At 49.2% G+C, this 14,935-nt stretch overlaps 1 protein-coding gene across 1 annotated transcript in view; it reads right to left on the minus strand.

Annotated features, from left to right (window-relative positions):
* SIK2 (salt inducible kinase 2) overlaps nucleotides 1-14,935 on the minus strand; it is a 165,760-nt gene that overhangs the window by 18,414 nt on the left and 132,411 nt on the right. The window contains exons 7-8 of the mRNA XM_075328962.1: nucleotides 8,904-9,124; nucleotides 3,731-3,883 (exon numbers count right to left, since the gene is read on the minus strand). Of these exons, the coding sequence (XP_075185077.1) occupies nucleotides 3,731-3,883; nucleotides 8,904-9,124 (374 nt within the window). The remainder of the gene's footprint in view (nucleotides 1-3,730; nucleotides 3,884-8,903; nucleotides 9,125-14,935) is intronic.

Raw genomic sequence — 14,935 nt, forward strand, 5'->3', positions numbered from 1 at the left:
AAGCGCGTATATATACATACATACACACACTATTGCACCTTTGTACAAATAAGTGTGTGTGTGTGTGTGTGTGTGTGTGTGTCTCAGGTGCAGCAGCACTAGAGGCAAACCACATACACCAACGCAATTGCATGAGTTAGATTAGGAATACAGATGCAAGTTAAACCCATGTGGATACTCAGAATGGGAGCACTGCATTACCTGAAATGACAAGGTGTATAATTGAAGGTGCAGAGGGAGCCCCGACAAAACACCCCAACGAGCGTTTCACATTTTTAGGCTGGGACCACACGGGGCACTACTGCGATGCTCGCATGAGACTCGGCTCGTGCTGGCAGCACAGCAGGAGCAGAGTCATGCGAGCGTGCATGCGTCTGAGGTCCGACCCTGCGAGCGGACCTCAGCTGCGGGGGGCAGGCCGACGATGCGGAGGGGCTGACCAGCACTGCAGAGGGGCGGGCCGGCACAGAGGAGGGGAGGGAGGGATTTTCCTCCCTCTCTCCTCCATAGCAGGCTATTGTGATTCACACTCTGCACGCGCGGTACACCGGTGTACCGCGAGTGCAGTGCGATTTTTTCTCTCGCCCCATTCACTTGAATGGGTGCGAGAGAAAAGGGACTCACCTTACAATCGCAGCATGCTGTGATTGTTTTCTTGGTCTGATTAGGGCTGAGCAAATAATCGCTCATGTGTGCTGACACACAGGCTAGAATTGGTCCGAGGGGAATGCGATGTTTTATCGCACTCCACTCGCACCGATTTTCTCACCGTGTGGCTTAGGCCTAATTTGCTCACTTTATCCCCTTGATAAACTTTCTGCTACTCGTTGCAATGTTAAAAACAGACATCAGACAGACTGTTCGCATCCGTGTGCTGTTCTGAGGTTCTCTAACCCAGAAACGTGCGTGGCCGATTTGAATCTATGGCTCATTCTACAAAAATTATGTATATGTGAACATCTCCATGAGCCATAGAACACATACATGAAAAATAGGACATTGGGGGTGGTTGACTAAGATATTGATCAAAATCCGATACATGGCACACCCTCCAATCATTGGTTTGCAGGTTCCGTGGCCTCCAGACATATATGGTGTATGGGGCCACCACCATACACCGTATAGTGGCCATTCTTGAGTACTGCAGTTCAGAACGAGCCTGTTTGGTGGTAATTTTGGAGGTCGGACCTCCTCCAATCTGAAATAGATGACTTCTTAAAAATAGGTCATCAATATTACATTCTCAGAACCCCTTTTAGAGTTTACAGTCCTATTGAAACTTTGCAGGTTCTACAAACTTTTCTTAAGGATGATGTAGAGACAACACTCTTCTCTTTCAGCCCGATAAAGTCAATGGCACGGCTTTAAGGGTCAAAAAGAAAGATTCCTCCCTCCCAAGAAAAAAAATAATCCTTATTCAGCTCTCTTCTCACAGTTTGCTTCACTTCTGATTATCATGGAGAAGGAACCGTACATCCTGCCATCTGGTTTTCATAAACATATGACTGGTGTACGAGGACTACATGTCTTTACATCTCACGTCCCCGTCTGCCCCGGCTTCTTCTCACATGGCAGGTAAGGTGAGGCTCTTCCCAACGTTTGGTCTTACATCATCCGCCACATGTGATACTCTGGCCCGCAGCCCAGAAACCTTTCAATGACCACACCTGGATCATCAGATCCAAGACCCACAAGCTTCACCCCGCCTGAGCCTAACAAAGATGTCAGGAGAAGATTTCTGCGGTGCGGAGATCAAACTTGATTACCGGCGGCCGTCTCAAGTCGTTCTCCGAACACAATGCGAGGTCTTACGAGGCCAATCTGCAGCTCTCCGGAGGATGCCGAGTCCAGGAGGTCCATCATATGCAAGACCAAAGGCATCACACATACTTCCGCATTGCAGAAATCAGTATGCCGGTATGATGGCGCCAAATATTAGGTCATCCTCCCCGGTGAATACAAGTGCTGCATTGATACATCAGTATGTATAGGAAGATCACATTCTTCCAGGTGGTGTGACGCGTCAGTGCCATTGTCAGTCCGTACCGGTGATGTCAATAACATGATACATCTGTCACTCCGCGTTATAATTATAATAGTTTCCACCATGCCCCACCCATTAATAACAAAGTACATGATTGTTCCTGCAGCATTACCTAACCGGCAGACATGACATAACCAAAACCGGTACCGAGACTCTTCCATTTCAGGTAAACAGAACATTAGGGTTCAGCTAATATTTACTACACATTTATGACATCGTATAGGAGGCACTGCTGTACGCGAGGTCGCAGATTTGGAGGCACGGTCGTGTGCGAGGTTATAGATTTGGAGCCACTATCGTACATAAGGTCATAAATTTGGAGGCACTGTCAATTGTGGGGTCATAGATTATGAGGCAGCATGATACATGAGGTCACAGATTTGGAGCCACCGTTGAACACGAGGTTATAGATTTGGAGTCAGCGTCGTACGTGAAGTCGCTGATTTGAGGCACTGTCATATGAGGTTGCCAATTAGGAGGCACTGTGGTACGTGAGGTTGCAGATTTGGAGGCACTATCATATGAGTATGTAGATTTGGAGGCACTATCATATGTGAGGTCACAGATTTGGAGGCACTCATGAGGTTGTAGATTTGGAGGTAGTGTTGTACGTGAGGCTGTCAATTAGGAGGCACTGTCGTACGTGAGGCCGTCAATTAGGAGGCGCTGACGTACGTGAGGCCATCAATTAGGAGGCACTGTCGTACGTGAGGCAATCAATTAGGAGGCACTGTCGTACGTAAAGCTGGAGATTAAGAGGCACTGGCGTATGTGATGTTGCAAATTTGGAGGCATTGTTGTAGACGAGGATGTAGATTTGGAGGCAGTGTTGTACATGAGGTCACAGATTTGGAGGCACTGATATACGTGAGGTTGTCAATTAGGAGGCACTGACGTGAGGCTGTAGATTTGAAGGCAGTGTTGTATGTGAGGTCGCAGATTTGGAGGCATTGTCATATGACGGGATTATGGATTGGAAGGCACAGTTGAATAGAGGCTATAGATTTGGAGGCAATGTCTTACGTGAGGTCGTGGATTTGGAGGCACTGTGATATGTGAGATTATAGATTTGGAGGCACTGTGATATGTGAGATTATAGATTTGGAGGCAATGTCTTACGTGAGGTCGTGGATTTGGAGGCGCTATCATTGTATGGGAAATTGTAGATTTGGAGGCACTGTTGTATGTAAGGTCATAATGTGAGGTCGTAGACTGGAATACTTTGCAGCGTTCACCGACCGAGGCTCCTGTGAAATAGTGCTGCCATTTGGTGCAATGCCGTGTTGATGAGGCTGTCCAGGGGTATAAGGTGTATAGACAATGTGTGACAATATAGAATGAATGGGAGCGGTCAGGTGTGTGGTGCGCCTTCTCTGACATCAGTCATTGAGGAGTCCGCTGTGCCGGAGAGTCTATGTATGCACGCGCTGCACGCTCCGCCCGCCCTCCAGCACAGTACCCCTGGTTACGGATCGTCACCCCCGATGTAAGGAGAGGGGTTTTCAGCAGGTAATTCTGTAATGGAATCTACCATTCTTTCTTTGCAGCTGATGCCTCGAGCCCGGAGAATAAAGGCCAGAATCACCGGCATTCTCCTTACACTTGCAGAAGTTTTCACTCCTTACGGCGGATGCCATTTTCTTACAATAGAGCAGACATTCCCCTTAAGAAAGGGAGCAGTGTTACCTTGGAAACGGTTTGCTCAGCCACAGTGCTCGGTCGGCGTTGTCGTGCGTCGATCCTGGCCTCCACAGGGAAGCTGCTTCTGTGAGACTTCAGCCTCTCCACCAGGAGGTAATAGATGGCAGCAAAGTGATTGTAGCTCCGGTCCTGTAACGACTGCAAGAAACACAACAGTGTCAGGGGCGCAGATCTAACGGTCAGCTCACGCCTCTATAACAATAGGACACCGGCGTGTTCAGATTGTGCTGCGGACCTCACCAAAACCTCATCAGGCTCCTAGTCTACACCATGCCTCCCTCATTACACCGCCATGCTCCTCCTCTACACCATGCCTCCCTCATTACACCGCCATGCTCCTCGTCTACACCATGCCTCCCTCATTACACCGCCATGCTCCTCGTCTACACCATGCCTCCCTCATTACACCGCCATGCTCCTCGTCTACACCATGCCTCCCTCATTACACCGCCATGCTCCTCGTCTATACCATGCCTCCCTCATTACACCGCCATGCTCCTCGTCTACACCATGCCTCCCTCATTACACCGCCATGCTCCTCGTCTACACCATGCCTCCCTCATTACACCGCCATGCTCCTCGTCTACACCATGCCTCCCTCATTACACCGCCATGCTCCTCGTCTACACCATGCCTCCCTCATTACACCGCCATGCTCCTCGTCTATACCATGCCTCCCTCATTACACCGCCATGCTCCTCGTCTACACCATGCCTCCCTCATTACACCGCCATGCTCCTCGTCTACACCATGCCTCCCTCATTACACCGCCATGCTCCTCGTCTACACCATGCCTCCCTCATTACACCGCCATGCTCCTCGTCTACACCATGTTTCCCTCATTACACCACCATGCTCCTCATCTACACCATGCCTCCCTCATTACACCGCCATGCTCCTCGTCTATACCATGCCTCTCTCATTACACCGCCATGCTCCTCCTCTACACCATGCCTCTCTCATTACACCGCCATGCTCCTCCTCTACACCATGCCTCTCTCATTACACCGCCATGCTCCTCATCTACACCATGCCTCCCTCATTACACCGCCATGCTCCTCATCTACACCATGCCTCCCTCATTACACCGCCATGCTCCTCGTCTATACCATGCCTCCCTCATTACACCGCCATGCTCCTCGTCTATACCATGCCTCTCTCATTACACCGCCATGCTCCTCGTCTACACCATGCCTCCCTCATTACACCGCCATGCTCCTCGTCTACACCATGTTTCCCTCATTACACCACCATGCTCCTCATCTACACCATGCCTCCCTCATTACACCGCCATGCTCCTCGTCTACACCATGCCTCCCTCATTACACCGCCATGCTCCTCGTCTACACCATGCCTCCCTCATTACACCGCCATGCTCCTCGTCTATACCATGCCTCTCTCATTACACCGCCATGCTCCTCGTCTATACCATGCCTCTCTCATTACACCGCCATGCTCCTCGTCTACACCATGTTTCCCTCATTACACCACCATGCTCCTCCTCTACACCATGCCTCCCTCATTACACCGCCATGCTCCTCGTCTATACCATGCCTCTCTCATTACACCGCCATGCTCCTCGTCTACACCATGTTTCCCTCATTACACCACCATGCTCCTCATCTACACCATGCCTCTCCCATTACACCGCCATGCTCCTCCTCTACACCATGCCTCTCCCATTACACCGCCATGCTCCTCGTCTACACCATGCCTCCCTCATTACACCGCCATGCTCCTCGTCTACACCATGCCTCCCTCATTACACCGCCATGCTCCTCCTCTACACCATGCCTCTCATTACACCGCCATGCTCCTCGTCTACACCATGCCTCCCTCATTACACCGCCATGCTCCTCGTCTACACCATGCCTCCCTCATTACACCGCCATGCTCCTCGTCTACACCATGCCTCCCTCATTACACCGCCATGCTCCTCTACACCATGCCTCTCTCATTACACCGCCATGCTCCTCCTCTACACCATGCCTCTCTCATTACACCGCCATGCTCCTCGTCTACACCATGCCTCCCTCATTACACCGCCATGCTCCTCGTCTACACCATGCCTCTCTCATTACACCGCCATGCTCCTCCTCTACACCATGCCTCTCTCATTACACCGCCATGCTCCTCGTCTACACCATGCCTCTCATTACACCGCCATGCTCCTCGTCTACACTATGTCTCTCCCATTACACCACCATGCTCCTCGTCTACACCAAGTCTCTCCCATTACACCGCCATGCTCCTCGTCTACACCATGCCTCCCTCATTACACCGCCATGCTCCTCCTCTACACCATGCCTCTCATTACACCGCCATGCTCCTCGTCTACACCATGCCTCTCATTACACCGCCAAGCTCCTCGTCTACACCATGCCTCTCTCATTACACCGCCATGCTAGTCTACACCATGCCTCATTACACCGCCATGCTCGTCTACACCATGCCCCTCTCATTACACCGCCTTGCTCCTCGACTACACCATGCCTCTCTCATTACACCGCCATGCTCCTCGTCTACACCATGTCTCCCTCATTACACCGCCATGCTCCTCCTCTACACCATGCCTCTCTCATTACACCGCCATGCTCCTCGTCTACACCATGCCTCTCATTACACCGCCATGCTCCTCGTCTACACCATGCCTCTCATTACACCGCCATGCTCCTCCTCTACACCATGCCTCCCTCATTACACCGCCATGCTCCTCCTCTACACCATGCCTCCCTCATTACACCGCCATGCTCCTCCTCTACACCATGCCTCTCATTACACCGCCATGCTCCTCGTCTACACCAAGTCTCTCCCATTACACCGCCATGCTCCTCGTCTACACCATGCCTCTCATTACACCGCCATGCTCCTCGTCTACACCATGCCTCTCATTACACCGCCATGCTCGTCTACACCATGCCCCTCTCATTACACCGCCATGCTCCTCGTCTACACCATGCCTCTCTCATTACACCGCCATGCTCCTCGTCTACACCATGTCTCCCTCATTACACCGCCATGCTCCTCGTCTACACCATGTCTCTCTCATTACACCGCCATGCTCCTTGTCTATACCATGCCTCTCTCATTACACCGCCATGCTCCTCCTCTACACCATGCCTCTCTCATTACACAGCCATGCTCCTCCTCTACACCATGCCTCTCTCATTACACCGCCATGCTCCTCGTCTACACCATGCCTCTCCCATTACACCGCCATGCTCCTCCTCTACACCATGCCTCTCATTACACCGCCATGCTCCTCGTCTACACCATGCCTCTCTCATTACAATGCCATGCTCCTCATATTACACCGCCATGCTCCTCCTCTACACCATGTCTCTCTCATTACACCGCCATGCTCCTAGTCTACACCATGCCTCCCTCATTACACCGCCATGCTCCTCCTCTACACCATGCCTCTCCCATTACACCGCCATGCTCCTCGTCTACATGTCTCACATTACACCGCCATGCTACTCGTCTACACCATGTCTCTCTCATTACACCGCCATGCTCCTCCTCTACACCATGCCTCTCTCATTACACCGCCATGCTCCTCGTCTACACCATGTCTCTCCCATTACACCGTCATGCTCCTTGTCTACACCATTTCTCTCCCATTACACCGCCATGCTCCTCGTCTACACTATGTCTCTCCCATTACACCGCCATGCTCCTCGTCTACACCATGTCTCTCTCATTACACCGCCATGCTCCTCGTCTACACCATTTCTCTCCCATTACACCGCCATGCTCCTCGTCTACACCATATCTCTCCCATTACACCGCCATGCTCCTCGTCTACACCATGTCTCTCTCATTACACCGCCATGCTCCTCGTCTACACCATGCCTATCTCATTACACCGCCATGCTGCTCCTCTACACCATGCCTCTCTCATTACACCGCCATGCTCCTCCTCTACACCATGCCTCTCATTACACCGCCATGCTGCTCCTCTACACCATGCCTCTCTCATTACACCGCCATGCTCCTCCTCTACACCATGCCTCTCCCATTACACCGCCATGCTCCTCGTCTACACCATGCCTCTCTCATTACACCGCCATGCTCCTCGTCTACACCATTTCTCTCCCATTACACCGCCATGTTCCTCGTCTACACCATGCCTCTTTCATTACACCGCCATGCTCCTCGTCTACACCATTTCTCTCCCATTACACCGGTATGCTCCTCCTCTACACCATGCCTCTCTCATTACACCGCCATGCTCCTCATCTACACCATGCCTATCTCATTACACCGCCATGCTCCTCCTCTACACCATACCTCCCTCATTACACCGCCATGCTGCTCCTCTACACCATGCCTCTCGCATTACACCGCCATGCTCCTCGTCTACACCATGCCTCTCCCATTACACCGCCATGCTCCTCGTCTACACCATGCCTCTCTCATTACACCGCCATGCTCCTCGTCTACACCATGCCTCTCTCATTACACCGCCATGCTCCTCCTCTACACCATTTCTCTCCCATTACACCGCCATGCTCCTTGTCCACACCATTTAGCTCTCATTACATCGTCCGGCTTCCTCCATGTTGAATTTCCATGCTCTAGAATTTTGCTCCCAGAGGAGATCAACTACTCAGAACACATGCAGGCTCAGCGAAACTGAGGGTGCATGTGTAGGTAGAAGAAGAGGGGGCAATGAAAGGGATATCATGAAGGTGTATGGGCATTTTAAGCCTAGAATAAATATGGGACAATGTCCTACTGCTCAACGACGATCCCTAGAATATCAAAAGCATCATAGAAAGATAAAATGCAGAAGACGGGTCCTCCATACCAGTTTAGCCAGAACCATAGTTTGTTAAACTAAATTAGAAAATTATCCTTCAATTTAGCGGAGTGTCAGGTTTGGATCGGATCGTGTATGGCCATCCTCAATATTTTTACATTGATAGCCAAAAAACCCCAAAAAGATCAATGATACAAGAAGTTGATCGGCGCTTTTGTTTTTTTCTGCTTCCGCAGAATGATTGGGCTTTGGGGAGGGGGAGGAATTGTTGCTTCTTACACAATGGCGTGCGCGGCCATCAAATGACCATTTTTTACGTCGCTAACAGCGAGAAACAATCCTATCGCTGGGCAATCATGGGGTACAAGCGATAGTCTCCGGCCTCTTTCTTACCTCTATGGTCTTTTGCTGGTCTATCCCCAGGCTGTGCATGAGCCTCAGGACTTGTTCATTGTGTTCCCCAATAGACGATTCCTTGTCTTGATTCTGTGCGTACAGGACCGGCCGGTTCACCGGAACCTCCGTAATCATCCACTTGTGCTCTTTGATTTGAGCAATTGAAAGACGTTTCGACGGCTCCAGCACCAACATCCTTCTTATCAAATGCTCACATTCTACAAAATAAAAAAAAAAAAAAAAAAAGCAAAAATTATATACATCAAAAGTATAAAAATTGCTCAAGGATATAAAGTTTCCCTCTACAAAAAAGCAAAACTAAAAACATGATGGTGCAATCATTTTGGAACCCTGGTGTCCAATGGGAAAACATTAGTTCTATAACCAGCACACCGTTTATGGGGACCCTGTAAGATTTAGCTTTAGAGCCCATGAGCTTCACATTACTAAAGCGCTGGATTTTCAGGGAAATTTGCCAAGACTGGTATTGCAAATGTGCTCTTTATGGAAGAAAATCATGATTACTTACTGGTAATGTTTTTTCCAGTGCCACCAAAGTAGTAGCGCTGTCGTGGCAACGGGACAAATCATGATTACTTACCGGTAATGTTTTTTTTTTCCCAAAGCCACGACAGCGTCACTAGTTTGGTGGCGCTATTGTGGCGGTGGGAAAAATCATGATTACTTCCCGGCAATGGTTTTTTCCAAAGCCATGATAGCGTCACTACTTTGATGCCGCTGTTGTGGCGATGGGAAAAGTCATGATTACTTACCGGTAATGGTTTTTTCCAAAGCCATGATAGCGTCACTACTTTGGTGGCGCTATTGTGGCGATGGGAAAAATCATGATTACTTACTGGTAATGGTTTTTTCCAAAGCCATGATAGCGTCACTACTTTGGTGGCGCTATTGTGGCGATGGGAAAAATCATGATTACTTACCGGTAATGGTTTTTTCCAAAGCCACGATAGCGTCACTACTATGGTGGTGCTGTTGTGTTGTGGCAACTGGAAAATCTCTATTTGTGCAAATTTGTGGTGTAATCTATATTAAAGCCCAACTGTTGAACGCAGTTTACCAATTTATGGCTTTGGCAGAAATTTTAACTTTATTTACACCAGGAAAGTGTTGTACAATTCCCGATAAACGCTCCACCGTGTTTTGGTGAAGCGCACAAAGGCTTCATGTTTTTACAGCCCATTTTGAGTCCATTACGGAGCGGTAACAGATCACAATTTGTGATCCATGTAAAGCTTTTCTTCTCGTTGACAATTACAAGCAGTTCTTGGCCTCGGAGCGGATAACAGACAGCTCAACAACAGGCTACATGTTACTACATGCGAAAGAAGAGTTAAAATCGGAGATAGTGTGCCTCGGGGGATCGCAGTTTAATGAATCTCCATACGTCACTGCCTTCGCCCGAGGTCTGTGTTTCCACCACAAAGAATCTGGAGAAAGATTATGGCTTTGTTTCCATTATTAATCCTGTCATTCTTTACTCGTAAACATTCGGACATGGAGGGAAAACTAGAATGGGCGAAGAACGACCTAGAAGAGTTCGTGTCAGTCAGTAGGACCAGCAATACTGCGGGAAGAGGCAAGACCCGAAAATAAACTCACGTATGTGACAAAACCAAAACAAAATTGAAACTTTCCCCAAATTTTGGAAAATAATAGCCCCGAAAATGCATCAATTCTTTCTTTTAGGTTAACTTTGGGATCTAGGATAGACCATGGAGAAGACTTTGTTCCACTTCGCTACGTCCGTTCGAGCTTCACAAAACCAAAAATAAGATCACACAAAGTTTTAATACTTTGGACAAGTTGCCCAGAATTACATAAACATTGTGGTTCACTTCCAAAAAGGACACCACTTCTGTCTGCAATACCTGGCATGGACAGATATGGCGCTATTTTTTTGGAATCCTAGACAACCCTTTTAGAACTTCTACTTATATCAATATCAGTTTTGGTTGCGTTTCATTGGGGTTTTTGGGGTTTGTGGAGGAAAGAATCCTGCAAACGAAAGCAAACCCCAATATCTGATGGACTGGTGGCTTATATTCCTCGAGAACTAAAGGAGTGGGCGTAAAAAACTGGTTGTCTGGTGAAAACAAGTCATGTATCCACCAGGATAAGTTGTTGATTGTTGGGTCCCAATGTCGGGACCTCTACTGATCGTTAGAACGGAGTACTTATCCCCATTAAGAAGCCATACCAAAACACATGCTTGACCACTGGTCTTGTTCTATGATGGGGCTTCCAAGTACTGTACTTTTTTGGCACACCCTATAGAGAAAGGAGGCGCTCCATTTTGTAAGGGGGATAAAAATTCCCCATTGGGGCTAAAGGTTCCCTGTTGTGCCGATCAGTATTCGGACACAATCATCAAGTTATCCAGAATCCCGCGGATAGGAGATAAATCGTATCCACCGGACAACCTCTCTAAAATCCAACATGCCCGATACTTTTCCCCGACATAGGAGTAAAGGGGGCTTTACACGCTACGATATTGTTAATGTTTTATCGCCGGGGTAACGTTGTTAGTAACGCACATCCGGGGTCATTAACAATATCGCAGCATGTGACACTTACCAGCGACCTTAGGCGACCTCAAAAATGGTGAAAATCGTTCACCATGGAGAGGTAATCCCAAACTCAAAAATCGGTAAGGGTTGTTTAGCATTGTGGTTCATCGCTCATGCGGCAGCACACATCGCTATGTGTGACACCGCATGAGCGAGGAACGTCTCCTTACCTGCCGCCGGCCACAATGCGGAAGGAAGAGGTGGGTGGGATGTTTACATCACGCTCATCTTTGCCCCTCCGCTTTGATTGGCTGGCCGCTTAGTGACGTTGCGGTGACGTCGCTGTGATGCCGAATGTCCCTCCCCCTTGAAGGAGGGATTGTTCGGCAGTCACAGCAACGACGACGACCAGGTAAGTATGTGTGACGCTGCGTAGCGATAATGTTTGCTACGGCAGCGATCACAATCGCATGCGCGACGGGGGCGGGTACTTACACGCTCGATATCGCTAGAAATTGCTAGCGATATCGCTACCGTGTAAAGCCCCCTTTAGGATTCACATAGTCGGTCAATCTGGTGGCAATCAGCCGGTTTGGACGTCTGGAGGCATCTTCATAGGTCGAGCAGTAAAAAGGTGATGGAGGGTGGGAATAAGGCGTACACTGAGGAACTACAGAAAATTGGGCACCAAGCTCAGTGGGCACGGTAATGGACGCTATTATGGGATTTTCATTTTTGAAAATTTTGGTAAAAAAACCTGCAAAACAACTACTCTGACTTTCCCCAAGAAGGTGAAATTGGACGGAATATACCGAAAATCCGGCATCTATTGCCTGTTAGACGAGGGCACTGGACGGAACATCCCGATAATCCTGTTAGATAAGGGCATTGGAAGGCCGGGCCCTGACGTCAGGACATCATCGCTTTTCCATTATTATACACAATCCCAAGAGAGAGATTTTGATTGCAAAACTAAATTAATTAAATAACGTTCAGAAACAAAACACCTAAGTCAGGAGGCTTTGTAAATGGATGGAAACACGTGAACACGACCGCACCGATCCCGCAGAGCTTTAATTGTGGAGATACATTTCATTTACAGCAGCGCGCAGCAGAGGAGCCCGGACCGCGGAGCATGAAGGTCTGTCCACTCGGGAACCGGCTGCTTCATGATGTGAAGGGAAATCCCTGGTGCTCGTCTAGTCACCAAGATCGCAAAGCATTGCGGGAAAACTACCTGAAAGGTCAGAGCCATGACCGCCTGCGAGTGCGAAATAGAAGCCACAATCACAGAGCGCAGCTGTCACAGCGAGCAACTATTCAGAATTATCCGTCCTGTGTGTATACATCAGGGAACATTACTACCATGCTAGTAGTGCAGTACAGAGCACCCGAGCATGGCAGTGCCCGCTCATCACTAGTTACCAGTACACAGCAGCCGAGCATGGCAGTGCCCGCTCATCACTAGTTACCAGTACTGAGCACCCGAGCATGGTAGTGCCCGCTCATCACTAGTTACCAGTACACAGCACCCGAGCATGGTAGTGCCCGCTCATCACTAGTTACCAGTACTGAGCACCCGAGCATGGTATTGCCCGCTCATCACTAGTTACCAGTATAGAGCACCCGAGCATGGTAGTGCCCGCTCATCACTAGTTACGATTACACAGCACCCGAGCATGGTAGTGCCCGCTCATCACTAGTTACAAGTACTGACCACCCGAGCATGGTAGTGCCCGCTCATCACTAGTTACAAGTACTGAGCACCTGAGCATGGTAGTGCCCGCTCATCACTAGTTACCAGTACTGAGCACCTGAGCATGGTAGTGCCCGCTCATCACTAGTTACAAGTACTGAGCACCTGAGCATGGTAGTGCCCACTCATCACTAGTTACCAGTACTGAGCACCCGAGCATGGTAGTGCTCGCTCATCACTAGTTACCAGTACTGAGCACCTGAGCATGGTAGTGCCCGCTCATCACTAGTTACAAGTACTGAGCACCTGAGCATGGTAGTGCCCACTCTTCACTAGTTACCAGTACAGAGCACCCGAGCATGGTAGTGCCCGCTCATCACTAGTTACGAGTACCGAGTACCCGAGCATGGTAGTGCCCACTCATCACTAGTTACCAGTACTGAGCACCCGAGCATGGTAGTGCCTGCTCATCACTAGTTACGAGTACTGAGCAATCTTAGGCAGTACATCATGCTGTTCTCAGGATCACTGTTCCCAATTTTCGGCCCGTATAAACTGGCCTGAACGTCCTCCAGAATTTTACCTGCACAGTCTGACTCTGCAGGCTTCCATGCTGTGTAGGCCCACCCTTACCCTAACCTTACGATCTCCCCAGATCGTGGATACATCCACCACGAGTGTATAAAGCTGATAGAATTATCCAGTATTTGGCATCTGGTTGCAGACAGACAAGACCCAGAATCCAGCTGACTGCAGAACGCGCTTCCACAATGGCTGAGAACGGCCAATTTATTTGAAATAATCCCATAATCCAGCAATTCGTGTAAGTGTGAGATCTCGACACCCAAGAAACCATCATGTTAATTTGCAGTCATTAAGAAGAACAAACACGGAGTCACCTCCAGCTCTTCCACCCTGGGTTTTCTCATCCCGTGTCTCAGTTCCTGGCAGCCGCCTCCTCATTACCAAGCGCGTGCAGTTCTCGTCTGGCGGGTAATTATATTGGGCTAGACGAGCGCTGCGGATTCAAGGCTTTAGGCAGAGACACCACGTTTTTCTCCACCTCACATTACAGGTTACTGAGGGCAGCGGAGGAGGATTAGAAGCCTCTTCCCAGCAAGGTGTGGTTTTATTTCTCAGAGACCCGTCTCTGAGGACCTCAGTCCACATCAATGAGAACCATCGGAAGGAAGAGCTCTACAAAATGCAGAGTTCAGGCACCTTATTATGGACCATGGCAGGTGGCGTAGCCTCTTTGTAGGTCATCATAGACTTTGCTTTCCAGCCTGAAGTTTAATTACATGGACAGAGCAAATGTCGCTGTAAATGGAGGCCAAAGTTGCACAGACCAGGTACAGGCCGAGCGTGCCATAGACATTGGTCATCAGTAGGACATTGCTGTATTACGTGGGTTTCGAAGAGGGGAGAGCGGTTGACCATCCATTTCCGGTACCGTGAGGTGTTGGAAGGAAGCAGGGTGACATTTCAGAGATGTGGTGACCTCAATGGGAGCATTTAGGGCAGCGTTTCTCAACTCCAGTCCTCAAGACCCACCAACAGATCATGTTTTCAGGTTTTCCTCCATCAGGTTTTCCGGATTTCCTTAATGTTACACAGGTGATGGAATTATTTCCTGTCTAATATTGAGGAAAACCTGAAAACATGATCTGTTGGTGGGTCTTGAGGACTGGAGTTGAGAAACACTGATTTAGGGGTTGGTTGGCTCTTCTCGAAAACGGTAAGGAGTGTAGTACTTGGACAGAAGAGGCATCTCCTGAGTTGCTTGAGTGCAACTTGTCACTAAG

This window comes from Anomaloglossus baeobatrachus, chromosome 11 (assembly GCF_048569485.1).
Source record: "Anomaloglossus baeobatrachus isolate aAnoBae1 chromosome 11, aAnoBae1.hap1, whole genome shotgun sequence".
NCBI lineage: Eukaryota > Metazoa > Chordata > Amphibia > Anura > Aromobatidae > Anomaloglossus > Anomaloglossus baeobatrachus.